This window comes from Neoarius graeffei, chromosome 28 (assembly GCF_027579695.1).
Source record: "Neoarius graeffei isolate fNeoGra1 chromosome 28, fNeoGra1.pri, whole genome shotgun sequence".
Lineage (NCBI taxonomy): Eukaryota > Metazoa > Chordata > Actinopteri > Siluriformes > Ariidae > Neoarius > Neoarius graeffei.
In genome coordinates, this window is record NC_083596.1 from 15,102,861 (window position 1) to 15,120,554 (window position 17,694).

Here is a 17,694-nt window from a genome sequence, read left to right on the forward strand (position 1 = left end):
GGTCATTTTATGGAAGAAAATTCATGAATACAGTTCCAGCTCTATGAAAGTAGGTCAGTGAATATCAGCAGAGACACTAGAATGACTTTACTATCAGTCAGAGGTGACCCAAAAAGATTAACTGAGCTTTCTCAGTTTTTCGTTTTAATTCATATTTTTAGCTAGCCATGGGTCTGTGTACACTGGGAAGTTATTGTTTGCTGTTGTCCAGATTTAAATATGGAAAATGCTGATAAACAGATTGTGAACTGGTTCCAGGAACAGACACATACACAAGGTAAACACCCAGTTCAAGGTACAGGATATCTGATACAGTTCAGGGTGACGTGGCGGATCTTGCAATATAAGCTGCAATAATAAAAGCCACAGTGACAAAACAACATAACCATGAAACCAATAGTTGTGAAGAGCATTTTCAGGGGAAATATAGTGTCGCCAAACTACTGGCATGTTTCTGGAAGGTGGGAGTGAAAGGTTTATACAATATTTGTCCCATGTCTGCTCACTTAGGTTTTCGCAGTGACCATTACTTGAAGGCTATTTATCAAGCCATGGTATTTATCCAGAAATTTATTTTAAAAATGGTACACTGTCCCCACCATTCTGGTATGTTCTCAGCAACAAAATGGCTCCTTGGGATCAGGACAAAATGGTGATCAGGGTTATCTATCAGCTGTGCGTGATGTCTGAATAAAAGAGCCCTGAGCCCACAATTACAATGTAATCCACTCAGTGTGAAACAGTACACTCTTGTTTTCTCAAAGCAGTTTAAACAGTCATTCATTTGTATTTGTATCAAACTATTTAATGGTTTTCAAGACTAAAGAGTGATTCATCAGTAGCAACAAGGCACCAGGAAAAATACTTGGCAATTTAACTATAAATTTAAGTAACTTTGTTTTGAGCAAATTAACAAACCTTTTTAGTACAACACATGAATTAAAAGCATAACATTACAGCAAATTACAAAAGCAGTCGGCCTTTTGACATCAGCTCATTTGCCATTAAAATTAGATGACCTCGGATATAATTAACAGTTATCTGTATAAACCTGGATAGCTCATTGGCCAGTCAGAGTGAAGTGATCTGGCTGCAATATTACCATGCACATCGGATCAGTACGGTCATATCTCTGCCGCGGAAGCTGCACAAAACTGGACATGTTATTCGTCTAATTGTTGAGAAAAAACCACAAACTGCACGTTATTTATACACGTGTGTGGCAGTGTGTGAATGGTTGATTTTTGTGGGGGTGTTTGGGTTTTAATCATAATGTGCAGTATTCAATACATTTTATCATCATGGATACAATCAGGAAAATTATTGCAGATTTTATTTAGAAAATACATAGACAATACATGCATAACAGAGAAGAAAACAAAGCGTACATTACAACATGACAGAACAATTCCGGTTTCAACAGAGACGGAGACGGTATGTGGGTCAGAGTCCACAAAAGTCATGTCTTTTCCTGTTGCCTGGAGGCTGTGAACCCTCACATACTGTTCTAGATCAGCAATAAAAAATAAACAGACACATTCTGTTGCACAGAATGAAAAATGAAATGAAACTCATCATACAAATAATGGATGGAACAGAGAATATTTATAGTTACAAATTATGTATTTAATTGTGTATAACTATCCGTAGCTATAGTTACAAATTATGTATAATCAATCATCTAACAATAATACAATTAAACAAGTGTTGCCAGGCAAAACAAACCTCGCCTGGGAGCACTTATGATGAATATGAAGGAAGACATCACGAAAAAACGATTTTGACCTTTTTGGTGAGCTTGACCTTGATTTTGACCTTGTGTGTGAACATACTTGGCCAATGAACATGGTTCTGATTCTGATTCTCATTCACACACTGTACTGCTCTCAGCCAGTCAGAACACCAACCATCCATCCATCCATCCATCCATCCATCCATCCATCCATCCATCCATTATCTGTAGCCGCTTATCCTGTCCTACAGGGTCACAGGCAAGCTAGAGCCTATCCCAGCTAACTATGGGCGAAAAGCGGGGTACACCCTGGACAAGTCATCACAGGGCCGACACATAGACACAGACAATTCACATTCACACCTACGGTCAATTTAGAGCCACCAATTAACCTAACCTGCATGTTTTTGGACTGTAGGGGAAACCGGAGCACCCGGAGGAAACCCATGCGGACACGGGGAGAACATGCAAACTCCACACAGAAAGGCCCTCGTCGAACCTCGCTGGAACCCAAGACCTTCTTACTGTGAGGTGACAGTGCTAACCACTACACCACCATGCCGCCCCTTAATCAGAACACATCTGAATGAATATGAAGGAAGATATTGCGAAGAAAAAAATATTTCTACCTTTTTGGTGACCTTGATCTTGACCGGATGACCCTCAAAATGTTGGAGGTTCTATTTGAGACCAAAGCCCATCTATCCTGAAAGTTTCATGAAGAAACTTTCCAGCTGTTTTTCTGTAATATCATTAACAAATAAACAAACAAACAAACAAACCCTACCGAAAACAATATCTCGCTCCCTGGTGGACTCCATCCAGGGCGACGTAACAAGTTCTATCCATCCATTATCTGTAGCTGCTTATCCTGTTCTACAGGGTCACAGGCAAGCTGGAGCCTATCCCAGCTGACTATTGCCGCTTTTCCACTACAAACGCGGCTGAGCCATGCCGTGCTGAGCGGGGCTGTTGGAGTTGCATTTCGACTACAACCGCGCTGAACCGTGCTGGCTGGAAGTGGGTGGACACATTGGGTGGAGTTAGCAAAAGTGGGTGGACGTCAGGTGATGTCGTTAAGCAGCGCAAACAGTGACATCAGTGAGCTTTTAAGCGGTAGTCTCACGACCCGAATAGTAAACAATAAACATGGAGGACATGGAGTCGTTAGTGTTGCTGGTCTTGGTGCTGTGGCTTGTTGTCACCGACAACGCGGACAGATACTGGCAAGAGCGTATAGATGAGGCGAGGCGCATAAGGCTTCAGAAATTCTCGTAATTCATAATTCTTCTTCTTCCGGGTTTGCGGTGTTTACAGATCCCAGCGCGCTCGCGGGGCGTGTGTGGGCATGTGAGGACACTCCTCCTCACCAATCAGTGCACAGGGGAGTGTCTGCTCACGCCCCCAGCCTCACTCGGCTCGCTTTGGCTCGCTTCAGCCCCACTCCAAAACCGTGCGAGTTTTAGGGGCTAAGCAGGGCTGAAACGAGCTGAGTCGTGCTGGTTTTTGGTAGTCGAAACGTGAGCCGTGTCGGGCTGAAGTGAGCTGAAGCGAGCTGAAGTGAGCTGAAAAAGGGTAGTGGAAAAGGGCCATATGGGTGAGACGCGGGGTACACCCTGGACAAGTCATCAGGTTATTGCAGGGCTGACACATAGACAAACAGCCATTCACAACTCACATTCACACCTATGGTCAATTTAGATCCACCAATTAACCTAACTGGTAGCATGGTGGTGTAGTGGTTAGCACTGTCACCTCACAGCAAGAAAGTTCTGGGTTCGAACCCAACGGCCGACGTTGGCCTTTCTGTGTGGAGTTTGCATGTTCTCACCATGTTTACGTGGGTTTCCTCCCATAGTCCAATGATATGCAGATTAGGTTAACTGGTGGCTCTAAATTGACCGTGAGTGTGAATGGATGTGTGTGTCAGCCCTGTGATGAGCTGGCGACTTGTCCAGGGTGTACCCTGCCTCTCGTCCATGGTCAGCTGGGATAGGCTCCAGCTTGCCCCCCGCGACCCCGCACGGAATACGTGGTTAGAGATAAAACAAACAATTAACCTAACCTGCATGTCTTTGGACTGTTGGGGGAAACCGGAGTACCCACGCAGACACGGGAGAACATGGAAACTCCAAACAGAAAGGCCCTCGCTTGCTGCTGGGCTCGAACCCAGGGCCTTCTTGCTGTGAGGTGACAGTGCTAACTACTACACTACTGTGCCACAAAACAATTTATTATTCTCATACTCCATTTATTATAAAATATTTCCATACAAATAACATAATTTTTTGAATTATAAATTTCAAGAAAACCTATATAACATCAGGCAATATCACTATATCAAACAAAAATAAGATCACTATAACAATTCAGTGGTATAAAAAAAAGCCAATATGTATTAAAGAAAATGAGATGTTAGATATTAGTGTGAACACTGAGGAATAATCTGTAAATTATTGATTCGGACACAACGGTTTAACACATGTTCCTGGTAAAATGGCTTCACTCGTCTGTACACCATGTACTGGCAAATGAGCTTTCCAGATTTTTCACGGAGAAATTAGTGACTGGTTCACTGGTGTTTCTGCCCCAGCAACATCCCATTCACATCATTCTCCAAAGACACTGCAGAAAACAACCAGTATATCCTGCACTGGGCGGGTCAGTCTGGAACTGAGAAAAGAGTGGAGTGAATGATAAGTATATTAGAGTGGTGCAAGACATGTATGAGAACAGTGAAACAGCAGTGAGGTGTGCAGTTGGAACAACTGAATGGTTCAAGGTGAAGGTGGGACTCCATCAAGGATCTGTTTTGAGTCCTTTCTTGTTTGCCATAGTGATGGATAGCTTGACGGACGAAGTGAGGCAAGAGTCACCATGGAACATGATGTTTGCGGATGATATTGTGATATGTGGTGAAAGTAGAAAGGAGGTTGAGCTGGGTTTGGAGAGATGGAGGTATGCATTGGAACGAAGAGGAATGAAGGTGAGCAGTAGCAAAACAGAATACATGCGCATCAGTGAGAATGGGGATGAGAGTGTAGTGAAGATGCAAGGAGTAGACATAAAGAAAGTTGGTGAATTCAAGTACCTGGGGTCAACTGTGCAGGAAAATGGGGGCTGTGATAGTGAGGTGAGAAAGAGAGTGCAGGCAGGGTGGAGCAGTTGGAGAAGGAGTCATTTGTGATAGGAAAGTCCCAGCAAAAGTGAAAGGTAAGATGTATAAGACAGTAGTGAGACCAGCTGTGATGTACGGATTGGAGACCGTACCCTTAACGAAGAGACAGGAGGCAAAGTTGAAGGTGGCGGAGTTGAGGATGTTAAGGTTTGCGATGGGAGTGACAAGGTTGGACAGGATAAGGAACGAGCACATCAGAGGGACAGCACATGTGGAGAGCTTGGGGATTAAGCTAAGAGAGATGAGACTGAGATGGTACGGGCACATCCTGAGAAGAGATGCAGAGCATGTTGGAAGGAGAATGTTGAGGATGGAGCTGCCAGGCACACGAAAACCAGGAAGGCCAAAGAGGAGATACATGGATGTGGTTAGAGAGGACATGAAAGTGGCAGGTGTGGTAGAGAAGGATGCAGAAGACAGGGAGCAATGGAGACGAAAGATCCACTGTGGCGACCCCAGGCCCGGCGCCATGGGGGGGCCCCGCCCCCTCAACGGAGACTCAGATCACTTAATTGTTTTCTTATGAAAATATAATGTATTATAGACGTATTAATAATTTGCATTTTCAAATACGAAATATTAAGTGGTTGGACATTGCACAAAAATACATTTTACATAAATCACTACTAAAACTGGCACGGTAGAACAAATCTGATTGGTTGTTATGATTCTTACGTTGCAATCGTAGAATTCAACTGTATTAAGGTAGGATTATTTCAAAAAGCCTGAATTTAATATTAACCCTGTTTTAGACATATGTATCAATCCTAACTACTGGGGACTACTAGTTATTGTGGGTGTATGTATGAAATGCTGACACAGCCGCGCACACACAGACCTGTGATAAGGACAAGGGTCGTGCGGGCGGGGGTTTTACATGCACACTTACAAGTGCACTGTCTCTGCAATATCCTGCAATATGTAGTCAGTTTACGGGAGTAGTCTTTCCCCCACCGAATTAAACGAATTCAATCACAATATTGTGAATCCATTTTCTTTCTTTGTAGGCTAAGTTTATCTCCGTTTATGTCGGTGTATGTGTTCATATATGGTCCGCTTTGTGCGCAAATAGCGTAAGAATATGTGTCGTTGACGTCACCCCCCATGCAGCGGGGGTGAAAATTCATCACTTCAGAGTGTTTAGTCCCCTACACGCCTAAACTGGGATCGTGGATTAAGTGGTTAGCGTTGACTCGGTGCGAGTCAGGAAGGCTATTACTGGTGCAGCCGCGGGGTCTGTTGAATTTTTTTAAATTATGATTTTGGCCGCCGAGCCATGTACCTTAGACTTGCATTGACGTTTTGTTTTCATGCCGCGGAGCTATTTGTATGTATTTTAAATTTAAAGGACTTGCCTGTAGGTTTGTGTGTGTTGTTTTATGTTTGGCATCTTTCCGGTTGTAATGCGTGTCTGTGAGAAAATTGGAGGGGAGGGTTAACAGGTGGGCACGGGGGTTGATAAAGCACAACTGCCCTGGTAATATGCCACATGATTTTCCCGGACTAAAGCAACCTTCGGGGCCGTGGTTTTGTGGTTGGCGCAGTTAATTGTTTGAAACACGTTGTCAGACCGCCATCACTACTACACACTATATGAAAAAATATTTGCCCCCTTGCGATTTCTAATTGCCCCCTTAGTAAACTGTTCCTGGCGCCGGGCCTGGGCGACCCCTAATCAGGAGCAGCCAAAAGAAGAAGAAGATCCTGTACTGGGCAGGTCAGTCTGGGCCCTGTACTACGAACGGAGGTTAACCTACCCAGAAGTAACCCAGGGTTCCCCTGCTAAACCGGGGTTGACAAAACCTGGTTATCTTGTTTGGGGTTAAACGGTACTACGACGCCAGTTATGAAGTTGATTTGTTGAACCTGGTTGAACCTAATCAGGGTTAATGCGCGTTCACGTTAAAGGGGAGGTTATCAGCGCAAATCACCACTGTTCACAATGGCACGGTCGCCGTACTTCACGGAGGAAGAATGCGCTGTCATAATGCAAAGCTACGAGGAGTTCAAAACAACATTAAGAGCAAAATCTAACACAGCGGCTGCCAATAAGGAGCGGCAAGCATGTTGGCAACGAATTGCCGATCGGGTAAATGCGCAAGTACATTCTCCCTTCTACATGTTCCAGAACAGAAGTATAGGATGAGAGGAAGCTTCATGATCAATCACAAGTCACAGAAAATGGTCCTTCGACGTGGCCCCAGTCATATATAGCTTGTTTAATGTCCGAAAAATCCTGAATAAAATTTGGTATGGTAAATTCATGGAGTAGCCTACTTAAGCTGATATGTGCACAGAGTCACATGAATTAGGATGACTGACTGTTCAGTCCCTTTGACTAAGTTGGTGTATGTCCTGTGAACATTTCAGAGGCAACAGCAGTGCCAAACGCACCTGGCAACAGGTGAAAATGAAATATAAAAACATCATTCATAATGGGGTGTGTGTGTGCAAGCAAGCATTCATTTGCCTTTTATTTATTCAAGTTTTATCTGTTTGCTTAATAGTTCAAATTGTTTTGTATATAGTTTATAATGTTGTTGTGTGATATTAATGATAATATTGTGGGAAAACTACTTTGCACGGACGTTCATTTAATTTATTCTATCGTCATTTTGTTTGTTCTATTTTTGTGTATTTTATTTATTTATCTGTTTGTCTAGTTGTATCTATTTTTCTAATAATAATAATAATAATAATAATATTTTTTGCATTAATAGTTTGTTTTTTCCTATTAAAATAATCTTGTGTTCTTGTTATAACTTTATCTATTTATCTGACTGTTTAGTTGTATCCATTTTTGTTACAATTTCAATATTTTTAATATAGAAAGTTTGTTTTTTTCTATTAAAATGTTCTTGTGTGATAACTAGTTCTTGTGTTATATTTATTGTAGTTGTATCTATTTTGTATTTTTGTAAAACAAGTGTTTTTCTATAAAATATTCTTGCGTTCTTGGTAACTATGTTCTTGAGTGGGTTCTTTTTTTTTTTTTTTTTTACAGATAAGCCGTTCTGCATGGACATTCATTGAAGCCCTCATTGTTTTTTAATGGTTATTTATAATGGTTATTTAATAATGTAAGTCTAGGTTGCTTTATATAAAAGGTATGTCCAGAAATATTGATGTCACTGTCTAAGCAGAGGGATCTGGCTTCTTTAGACGCTGTCTTCTTAAAACTGAATAAATATTTAAAAAGAGCCAAATGAGCCAGTCTTTTGAACGGCTCTTTTCAAAGAACGGATCACAAAGATGCGGATCCCATCAAAGAGCCATAAATCCCATCTCTAATCTGCGCTCCGATATCGCACGGGTCATCCAGGTACGCTGGCATTGTCTCTAGAGGACATGTCGGTGGAGAGGTGGTGTTTAAAAAGGGTGTGGTTAATCGGAAACCTCGGGTTAACCAAGAACATAACCTGAGACGAGCAGGTTTGAGATGCAGCGTAAGTTGCCATGGCAGCATACCTCGGTTTGAACATAGCCAACTTTCGTAGTATGGGTTAATCGGGAAGTTACGCTGCACGTGATCAAGTTACTCTCGAAGTTACCCTGGTAAACCAGAAAACCCGCTTCGTAGTACAGGGCCCTGGAACATTCCAGACATTTCTGTTTTCACAACGATTGTATTACTCTGCAGTGTCAAAAGTTCGAGTTTAATCATTGGTTTTGACAAATGTAAGTAAAAAAAACCCATATATTTTCAATAACGAAATATATAACTCAAATGTAATCAATTACACTGTTTATTTTGCTGTAAACACAGGGACTAGTGTTTTCGACAAAAATGCGGAAGGAACTAGTCACATGACACGGCGCGTCACGACATGTGGGCGGGGCATGTGTGGGTGTATTATTACCACAGAAGCCTTCACAGCTTATTGCGTTTGTGTTCAGAGAAGAGAAGAGGTTTGTGTTTCAGTGCTGTAAGTATTTCGGAAAAAGTAAGTACATTTTTTTTCTCGTAAATAAATTACTTAATTGTAATTAAACAGTCGTGTTGTTTTAATGTGTGAAGTCTGTATGATATAATCGTGTCCTGTAGATTTTATTGCACATTCCGGGATATGCTCGTGTACATATCCCTTAAACCTGTCCAGTTTTCAAATTTCTATATTTTAGATTTTTATTTTTAGTTTTATTATATAAATACGTTTTTCTTTTTAACTGTTCAAGCTACCAAAGCAGATTTCTTGTCAGAACAGAAGGCAAAAAGCTCGAGTCTGGTTCAGGTTCTAATTCCGATTAAGGTTAATTTTATGATTTGATTTCTTATTTTAATCAATTCGCTTTGTTTGAATAACATTTATTTTTAAATATGGAAGGTTTTTTAATTAAATGAAGGTCATTTCCTTGTAATGGTGGCTGGGTTTTTCTTTGTTCGACGCTGGGCGTATTTGCTGAATCATGGTCGCTTCATTTTGAGAAAAGAACCCGGATGTTCTAAAATGGCGGCTGAGGGAATTAAATAGTGGCCATTTTAAAAAGGAGGAAAAATTTAACCCTCCATTATCTTGTCTATGTAGGTTGAATTATAATAAACTCTTGTATTCTAATTTTATTTGACTTGGTGAAATAAATAAATAAATTGCAATTAACTTAGTGTGGTCCTCCCCTCCCCCCACTTCTTTTAGTTGAAGCAGAATGCAGATTTTTGTAAAGACCCTGACTGGCAAGACCATCACCCTTGAGGTTGAGCCCAGTGACACTATTGAGAATGTCAAGGCTAAAATCCAAGACAAAGAAGGCATTCCTCCAGATCAGCAGAGGCTGATCTTTGCTGGCAAGCAGCTGGAAGATGGCCGCACCCTGTCCGACTACAACATCCAGAAGGAGTCCACTCTCCACCTGGTGCTGCGTCTGAGGGGTGGCATGCAGATCTTTGTGAAGACCCTGACTGGTAAGACCATCACCCTTGAGGTTGAGCCCAGTGACACCATTGAGAATGTCAAGGCCAAAATCCAAGACAAAGAAGGCATTCCTCCAGATCAGCAGAGGCTGATCTTTGCTGGCAAGCAGCTGGAAGATGGCCGCACCCTGTCTGACTACAACATCCAGAAGGAGTCCACCCTCCACCTGGTGCTGCGTTTGAGGGGTGGTATGCAGATCTTTGTGAAGACCCTGACTGGCAAGACAATCACCCTTGAGGTTGAGCCCAGTGACACTATTGAGAATGTCAAGGCTAAAATCCAAGACAAAGAAGGCATTCCTCCAGATCAGCAGAGGCTGATCTTTGCTGGCAAGCAGCTGGAAGATGGCCGCACCCTGTCTGACTACAACATCCAGAAGGAGTCCACCCTCCACCTGGTGCTCCGTCTGAGGGGTGGTATGCAGATCTTCGTGAAGACCCTGACTGGCAAGACCATCACCCTTGAGGTTGAGCCCAGTGACACCATTGAGAATGTCAAGGCCAAAATCCAAGACAAAGAAGGCATTCCTCCAGATCAGCAGAGGCTGATCTTTGCTGGCAAGCAGCTGGAAGATGGCCGCACCCTGTCTGACTACAACATCCAGAAGGAGTCCACCCTCCACCTGGTGCTGCGTTTGAGGGGTGGTATGCAGATCTTCGTGAAGACCCTGACTGGCAAGACCATCACCCTTGAGGTTGAGCCCAGTGACACCATTGAGAATGTCAAGGCCAAAATCCAAGACAAAGAAGGCATTCCTCCAGATCAGCAGAGGCTGATCTTTGCTGGCAAGCAGCTGGAAGATGGCCGCACCCTGTCTGACTACAACATCCAGAAGGAGTCCACCCTCCACCTGGTGCTGCGTTTGAGGGGTGGTATGCAGATCTTTGTGAAGACCCTGACTGGCAAGACAATCACCCTTGAGGTTGAGCCCAGTGACACTATTGAGAATGTCAAGGCTAAAATCCAAGACAAAGAAGGCATTCCTCCAGATCAGCAGAGGCTGATCTTTGCTGGCAAGCAGCTGGAAGATGGCCGCACCCTGTCTGACTACAACATCCAGAAGGAGTCCACCCTCCACCTGGTGCTCCGTCTGAGGGGTGGTATGCAGATCTTCGTGAAGACCCTGACTGGCAAGACCATCACCCTTGAGGTTGAGCCCAGTGACACCATTGAGAATGTCAAGGCCAAAATCCAAGACAAAGAAGGCATTCCTCCAGATCAGCAGAGGCTGATCTTTGCTGGCAAGCAGCTGGAAGATGGCCGCACCCTGTCTGACTACAACATCCAGAAGGAGTCCACCCTCCACCTGGTGCTCCGTCTGAGGGGTGGTATGCAGATCTTCGTGAAGACCCTGACTGGCAAGACCATCACCCTTGAGGTTGAGCCCAGTGACACCATTGAGAATGTCAAGGCCAAAATCCAAGACAAAGAAGGCATTCCTCCAGATCAGCAGAGGCTGATCTTTGCTGGCAAGCAGCTGGAAGATGGTCGCACCTTGTCTGACTACAACATCCAGAAGGAGTCCACTCTCCACCTGGTGCTGCGTCTGAGGGGCGGGCAGTAAATTAGTCCACTTAAGGCATTTAAGACAAAATTGTAGAAATAGATATTAACTTGCCAGTCATATTCACATGTTAGTGTAACAGTAAAATAAAGCATTCAAGTTGAGATGCACTGGTGTTTATTCACAATGATGTACAGTAAGTCAGGTTGTCTGCATGGTTTAAGTAAAACTATATTTTCTCATGTCTGTATATATGGTGACAATGGAAACCAACGTGAAGGTTAATTAGCTTTTCTTAATTGTCACCTTTTTAATCCATAGTCGACTTTCAGAACTAGTTGATCAGTATGCTTTTAACATTAATGATCATGCATGGCATATCATTGGTGGGTAATAAACATTTAAAAATGATCTGACCATCAAGCCTGCAGATTAAATGGTAAGGCTACAGTACATGAATAGAGCTAGTTTATTTCTCCTATTGTGTATGATGTGGAAGCTCAGCTGTATCAACTATCAATTCACAGCTTAATACTGATTCCTTACTGTGTTGAGAACTTGGAACCCATGTTTGCTTAAGTAGGAGGTAAGATTGCTACATGCAAGATCCAAGAAGACCAATATGAATGCACAGAACTTCTGATTTAAGTAGACCATAAATGTAACTAAAATTTGCTAAATGTATGTAAAATTACTTTGCATGATTAATGGTTTTTGCTATATAAGGTAAGCCTATTGTGAGAAATTCCTTGTTTACATCTTGGTTATGGAAAGGAAGGGTGACTTTTACATGTTAACTGTATAACACTAATTCAAAATTAAGATCTTTTGGAGCAAGCCTGGAGATGTTTAAGTTAAAACTAAATAGCTGAGATAAAAGGGTGCCAGTAAACATTAAAGCTATGAGCAAACATTTTCAATGCACACACTTGCCTGAGTTGTCTTCATCTTAAGGATTTTACAGGTTAGTGTTTTTGTGTTGTGACTTTGAAATATCCAAGCTGCCAATTATGTTGTCTGCTTTCCATAAACCGATATTGCATTGTTGGAAAATGATGTTTACCAAAACTTCACACTGCATGGCTCCACCTTGTGGAACAATAGGGCTATTACTACTACTAATAGGAAGACTTTAAGCAAGAATGGTATGGTAAAAGTTGTTACCCATCTAATGGATGAAAATAGCCATTTAATGTAATTTAATTCATTTGTAGGAAAGTTTAATTTAAAATGCTCCTATAGAGAATTTAAAGTTGTAGAGCTATTCCTCCTCCCTTAAGATTCACAATAAAAAAAATTTCTTGAATATTCAAATGTGTTGGTCAAACTGCATGACTTGAAAATGGGTGAAGTTGAAACTGGTGAAGAAAATGTAATAAAGTAATTGGAAGTGTTTTAAAATAGAAGTTATTCCCTACTTTAAAAAAAAGTAAACATGAAATACACTGTAGTTATCTTAGCTGGCCAATTTCACCCCATGTGAAAGAAATTCAGTTTAAAATATTGAACAATATTTATCCAGCTGCTGAAACCTTAAGGAAAAGATTCCGTTTTGAAGTTGACCCTTGTGGGTTCTGTCTGACAGAGCCTGAAACTAGTGAACATTTATTTTTGTCTTGCCAGGTCACAATGCAATTTTGGAGAGAGATTTATGGCTGGGTAAATCTTTGGATCAAAAATCCTTCATTTAATAAGACTTGGGTTTTGATTTATATGGATGGTTTGTCAAGGTTTACCATCTTTATCATTTTGGGTAAATACCATATACATCAGAATAAATAGAACAGTAAACCCTCTTTAGCTTGTTTTAAAAATGAAATTATTTAACATCCTTAAAGGTGCTGTCGGAAGTAAATCAGTCCATAAATGATTTATGTGAAACTATGTCCAAGTCTCTTGCTCTTTAAGTTATAATCCTTGTTAACACGCATAAATAATTTTTGTTAACCACCTATGATTATTCTTTTTTAAATCCTTTTTTTGTGACCTCTGTTCTGTTACACAATACAAATTTATTTATATATATATATATTAATTACACACAATGGCAACACTGGATGCCAGCTGCTGTAAAACCCAAAAGATTTTTTTAAAACTTTAAAAAATTCAATTTAAAAACTCCATTTAGGAACATTAGTTTACATATGAAACTTTACAAGTCAAAACGTGTCTGTGTGTCTCTCACATATATACACACACAGGCAGCACGGTGTGGTTAGCACTGTTGCCTCACAGCAAGAAGGTCCTGGGTTCAAGCCCAGTGGCCGGCGAGGGCCTTTCTGTGTGGAGTTTGCATGTTCTCCCCATGTCTGCGAGGGTTTCCTCCGGGTGCTCCAGTTTCCCCCCACAGTCAGGTTAGGTTAATTGGTAGCTCTAAATTGACCGTAGGTGTGAGTGTGAATGGTTGGTTGTCTCTGTGTCAGTCCTGCGATAACCTGGCGACTTGTCCAGGGTGTACCCTGCCTCTTGCCCATAGTCAGCTGGGATAGGATCCAGCTTGCCAGAGACCCTGTAGGACAGGATAAGCAGCTACAGATAATGGATGCATGGATGGGTATATACAACCCCAATTCCAAAAAAGTTGGGACAAAGTACAAATTGTAAATAAAAACGGAATGCAATAATTTACAAATCTCAAAAACTGATATTGTATTCACAATAGAACATAGACAACATATCAAATGTCGAAAGTGAGACATTTTGAAATTTCATGACAGCAACACATCTTAAAAAAGTTGGGACGGGGCAATAAGAGGCTGGAAAAGTTAAAGGTACAAAAATGGAACAGCTGGAGGACCAAATTGCAACTCATTAGGTCAATTGGCAATAGGTCATTAACATGACTGGGTATAAAAAGTATGATTGGCTCTCAGAAGTAAAGATGGGAAGAGGATCACCAATCCCCCCAATTCTGCGCCGACAAATAGTGGAGCAATATCAGAAAGGAGTTCGACAGTGTAAAATTGCAAAGAGTTTGAACATATCATCATCTACAGTGCATAATATCATCAAAAGATTCAGAGAATCTGGAAGAATCTCTGTGCGTAAGGGTCAAGGCCGGAAAACCATACTGGGTGCCCGTGATCTTCGGGCCCTTAGATGGCACTGCATCACATACAGGCATGCTTCTGTATTGGAAATCACAAAATGGGCTCGGGAATATTTCCAGAGAACATTATCTGTGAACACAATTCACCGTGCCATCCGCCGTTGCCAGCTAAATCTCTATAGTTCAAAGAAGAAGCCATATCTAAACATGATCCAGAAGCGCAGACGTCTTCTCTGGGCCAAGGCTCATTTAAAATGGACTGTGGCAAAGTGGAAAACTGTTCTGTGGTCAGACGAATCAATATTTGAAGTTCTTTATGGAAATCAGGGACGCCATGTCATTCGGACTAAAGAGGAGAAGGACGACCCAAGTTGTTATTAGCGCTCAGTTCAGAAGCCTGCATCTCTGATGGTATGGGGTTGCATTAGTGCGTGTGGCATGGGCAGCTTACACATCTGGAAAGACACCATCAATGTTGAAAGGTATATCCAGGTTCTAGAGCAACATATGCTCCCATCCAGACGACGTCTCTTTCAGGGAAGACCTTGCATTTTCCACCATGACAATGCCAAACCACATACTGCATCAATTACAGCATCATGGCTGCGTAGAAGAAGGGTCCGGGTACTGAACTGGCCAGCCTGCACTGCAGATCTTTCACCCATAGAAAACATTTGGCGCATCATAAAACGGAAGATACGACAAAAAAGACCTAAGACAGTTGAATAACTAGAATCCTACATTAGACAAGAATGGGTTAACATTCCTATCCCTAAACTTGAGCAACTTGTCTCCTCAGTCCCCAGACGTTTACAGACTGTTGTAAAGAGAAAAGGGAATGTCTCACAGTGGGAAACATGGCCTTGTCCCAACTTTTTTGAGATGTGTTGTTGTCATGAAATTTAAAATCACCTAATTTTTCGCTTTAAATGATACATTTTCTCAGTTTAAACATTTGATATGTCATCTATGTTCTATTCTGAATAAAATATGGAATTTTGAAACTTCCACATCACTGCATTCTCTTTTTATTTACAATTTGTACTTTGTCCCAACTTTTTTGGAATCGGGGTTGTATAATAATAATATTGGCTGGATTTTTTTCATGGTATATCAGATATATTCCATTCAGCTAGCATGATATTGAACTCGTCTTCGATTCATCTATCGACTTCACTATCATGCTAGCTGAATGGAATATGTCTGATATACCACTCAACACCAGCCAATATTATTTAACCATTTCACACACTGTGTAGCATGTATATTTTTCTTTATACAAGTCGCCAGGTCATCACAGGGCTGACACATAGACACAGACAACCATTCACACTCACATTCACACCTACGGTCAATTTAGAGTCACCAATTAGCCTAACCTGCATGTCTTTGGACTGTAGGGGAAACCGGAGCACCCGGAGGAAACCCACGCGGACACGGGGAGAACATGCAAACTCCACACAGAAAGGCCCTCGTCGGCCATTGGGCTCGAACCCAGGACCTCCTTGCTGTGAGGCGACAGCGCTAACCACTACACCGCCGGCACATCCATACAGTTTTAAATACAATACCTACAATTAAAAACAGTTTGTTTATCTCATCTCATAATATCTAGCCGCTTTATCCTGTTCTACAGGGTCGCAGGCAAGCTGGAGCCTATCCCAGCTGACTACGGGCGAAAGGCGGGGTACACCCTGGACAAGTCACCAGGTCATCACAGGGCTGACACATAGACACAAACAATCATTCACACTCACATTCACACCTACGGTCAATTTAGAGTCACCAGTTAACCTAACCTGCATGTCTTTGGACTGTAGGGGAAACCGGAGCACCCGGAGGAAACCCATGCAGACATGGGGAGAACATGCAAACTCCACACAGAAAGGCCCTCATCGGCCATTGGGCTCGAACCCAGGACCTCCTTGCTGTGAGGCGACAACGCTAACCACTACACCACCGGCACATCCATACAGTTTTAAATACAATACCTACAATTAAAACCAGTTTATCTCATCTCATAATCTCTAGCCGCTTTATCCTGTTCTACAGGGTTGCAGGCAAGCTGAAGCCTATCCCAGCTGACCACGGGCGAAAGGCGGGGTACACCCTGGACAAGTCGCCAGGTCATCACAGGGCTGACACATAGACACAGACAACCATTCACACTCACATTCACACCTACGGTCAATTTAGAGTCACCAGTTAACCTAACCTGCATGTCTTTGGACTGTGGGGGAAACCGGAGCACCCGGAGGAAACCCACGCGGACACGGGGAGAACATGCAAACTCCACACAGAAAGGCCCTCGTCCGCCATTGGGCTCGAACCCAGGACCTCCTTGCTGTGAGGCGACAGCGCTAACCACTACACCACCGGCACATCCATACAGTTTTAATTCCTGGGCTTCCATCTGTAACAGGGAGTGATGTTGCATCCCATTAATACACTAGGTTATTAGATCCTAATAAAATAGATGAGCCAAAAGAGTTGGGGATCTTTTTTAATGGGCCCCAAGTATGAATAGGTGGGGCTCAGAGCAGAAAATGTTGAGAACCCCTGTCGTAACGTACCTCAGCTCACAGCACCACCACTTCCCGTGTCCTTTACACACACACACACACACACACAGGAGTGTCGCACACGTCCACAGTCACTGAAGGCGCGCGCTTGGTTGACAGCGGCTCACGCGCAGTCTAGCCGAGTTAGCGGCCGCAGACATGGCAACCGGCTGCTGTCAGTTCCTCTCCTCGGTTTTCGACTACAAGACGGAGAAATTCTTCGTCGCGAGAAACACGAAGATAGGAGTGTTATTCCGACTCTTTCAGCTCGCAGTGATCGGATACCTGATCGGGTATGTGAACATGAGAGCAGTCGGAGTGGTTGTGAAGGTTATTGCGCCCAGTAAACCCAGCTCTCATTCTGCTGCATGAGGAGGAGAATCACAGCCTGGGGTCATGTGTGCCAGTGCTGAGGCTTGAAGAAGTGCCAGGACACCATGCTGAGCTCAGGGACTATTTGTAGACACTCAGTGCAGGTTTCATTCTGACCAGATCCATGCATGAGCAGCTTTTCCATTTGTCTGATGTTGCTTTAGAGTTGTTTTACAATCAGGATACAAAGTTTGGGGTCCAAAATTCAAATTGATTCAAACTGGTTCTTGTACCAGTTTTTAAGTGAAGGACAAGTTAAAGAACAGATTTCAGGTCATTTTTTGACATACACTACCGTTCAAAAGTTGAAATTTCCTTATTTTTGAAAGAAAAGCACTGTTCTTTTCAACGAAGATCACTTTAAACTAATCAGAAATACATTGCTAAT

General features: G+C 42.5%; 2 protein-coding genes across 2 annotated transcripts in view; both read left to right on the forward strand.

The window, feature by feature from the left end:
* The window catches only part of ubb (ubiquitin B), a 32,674-nt gene extending 20,426 nt beyond the window's left edge, over nucleotides 1-12,248 (forward strand). The window contains 1 exon segment of the mRNA XM_060913226.1: nucleotides 9,554-12,248. Within this exon segment, the coding sequence (XP_060769209.1) occupies nucleotides 9,554-11,420 (1,867 nt within the window). The 3' untranslated portion in view covers nucleotides 11,421-12,248.
* A 4,845-nt stretch (nucleotides 12,249-17,093) lies between these two features.
* The window catches only part of p2rx5 (purinergic receptor P2X, ligand-gated ion channel, 5), a 31,785-nt gene continuing 31,184 nt past the window's right edge, over nucleotides 17,094-17,694 (forward strand). The window contains exon 1 of the mRNA XM_060913110.1: nucleotides 17,094-17,227. Coding sequence (XP_060769093.1) covers nucleotides 17,094-17,227 — 134 coding nt within the window. The remainder of the gene's footprint in view (nucleotides 17,228-17,694) is intronic.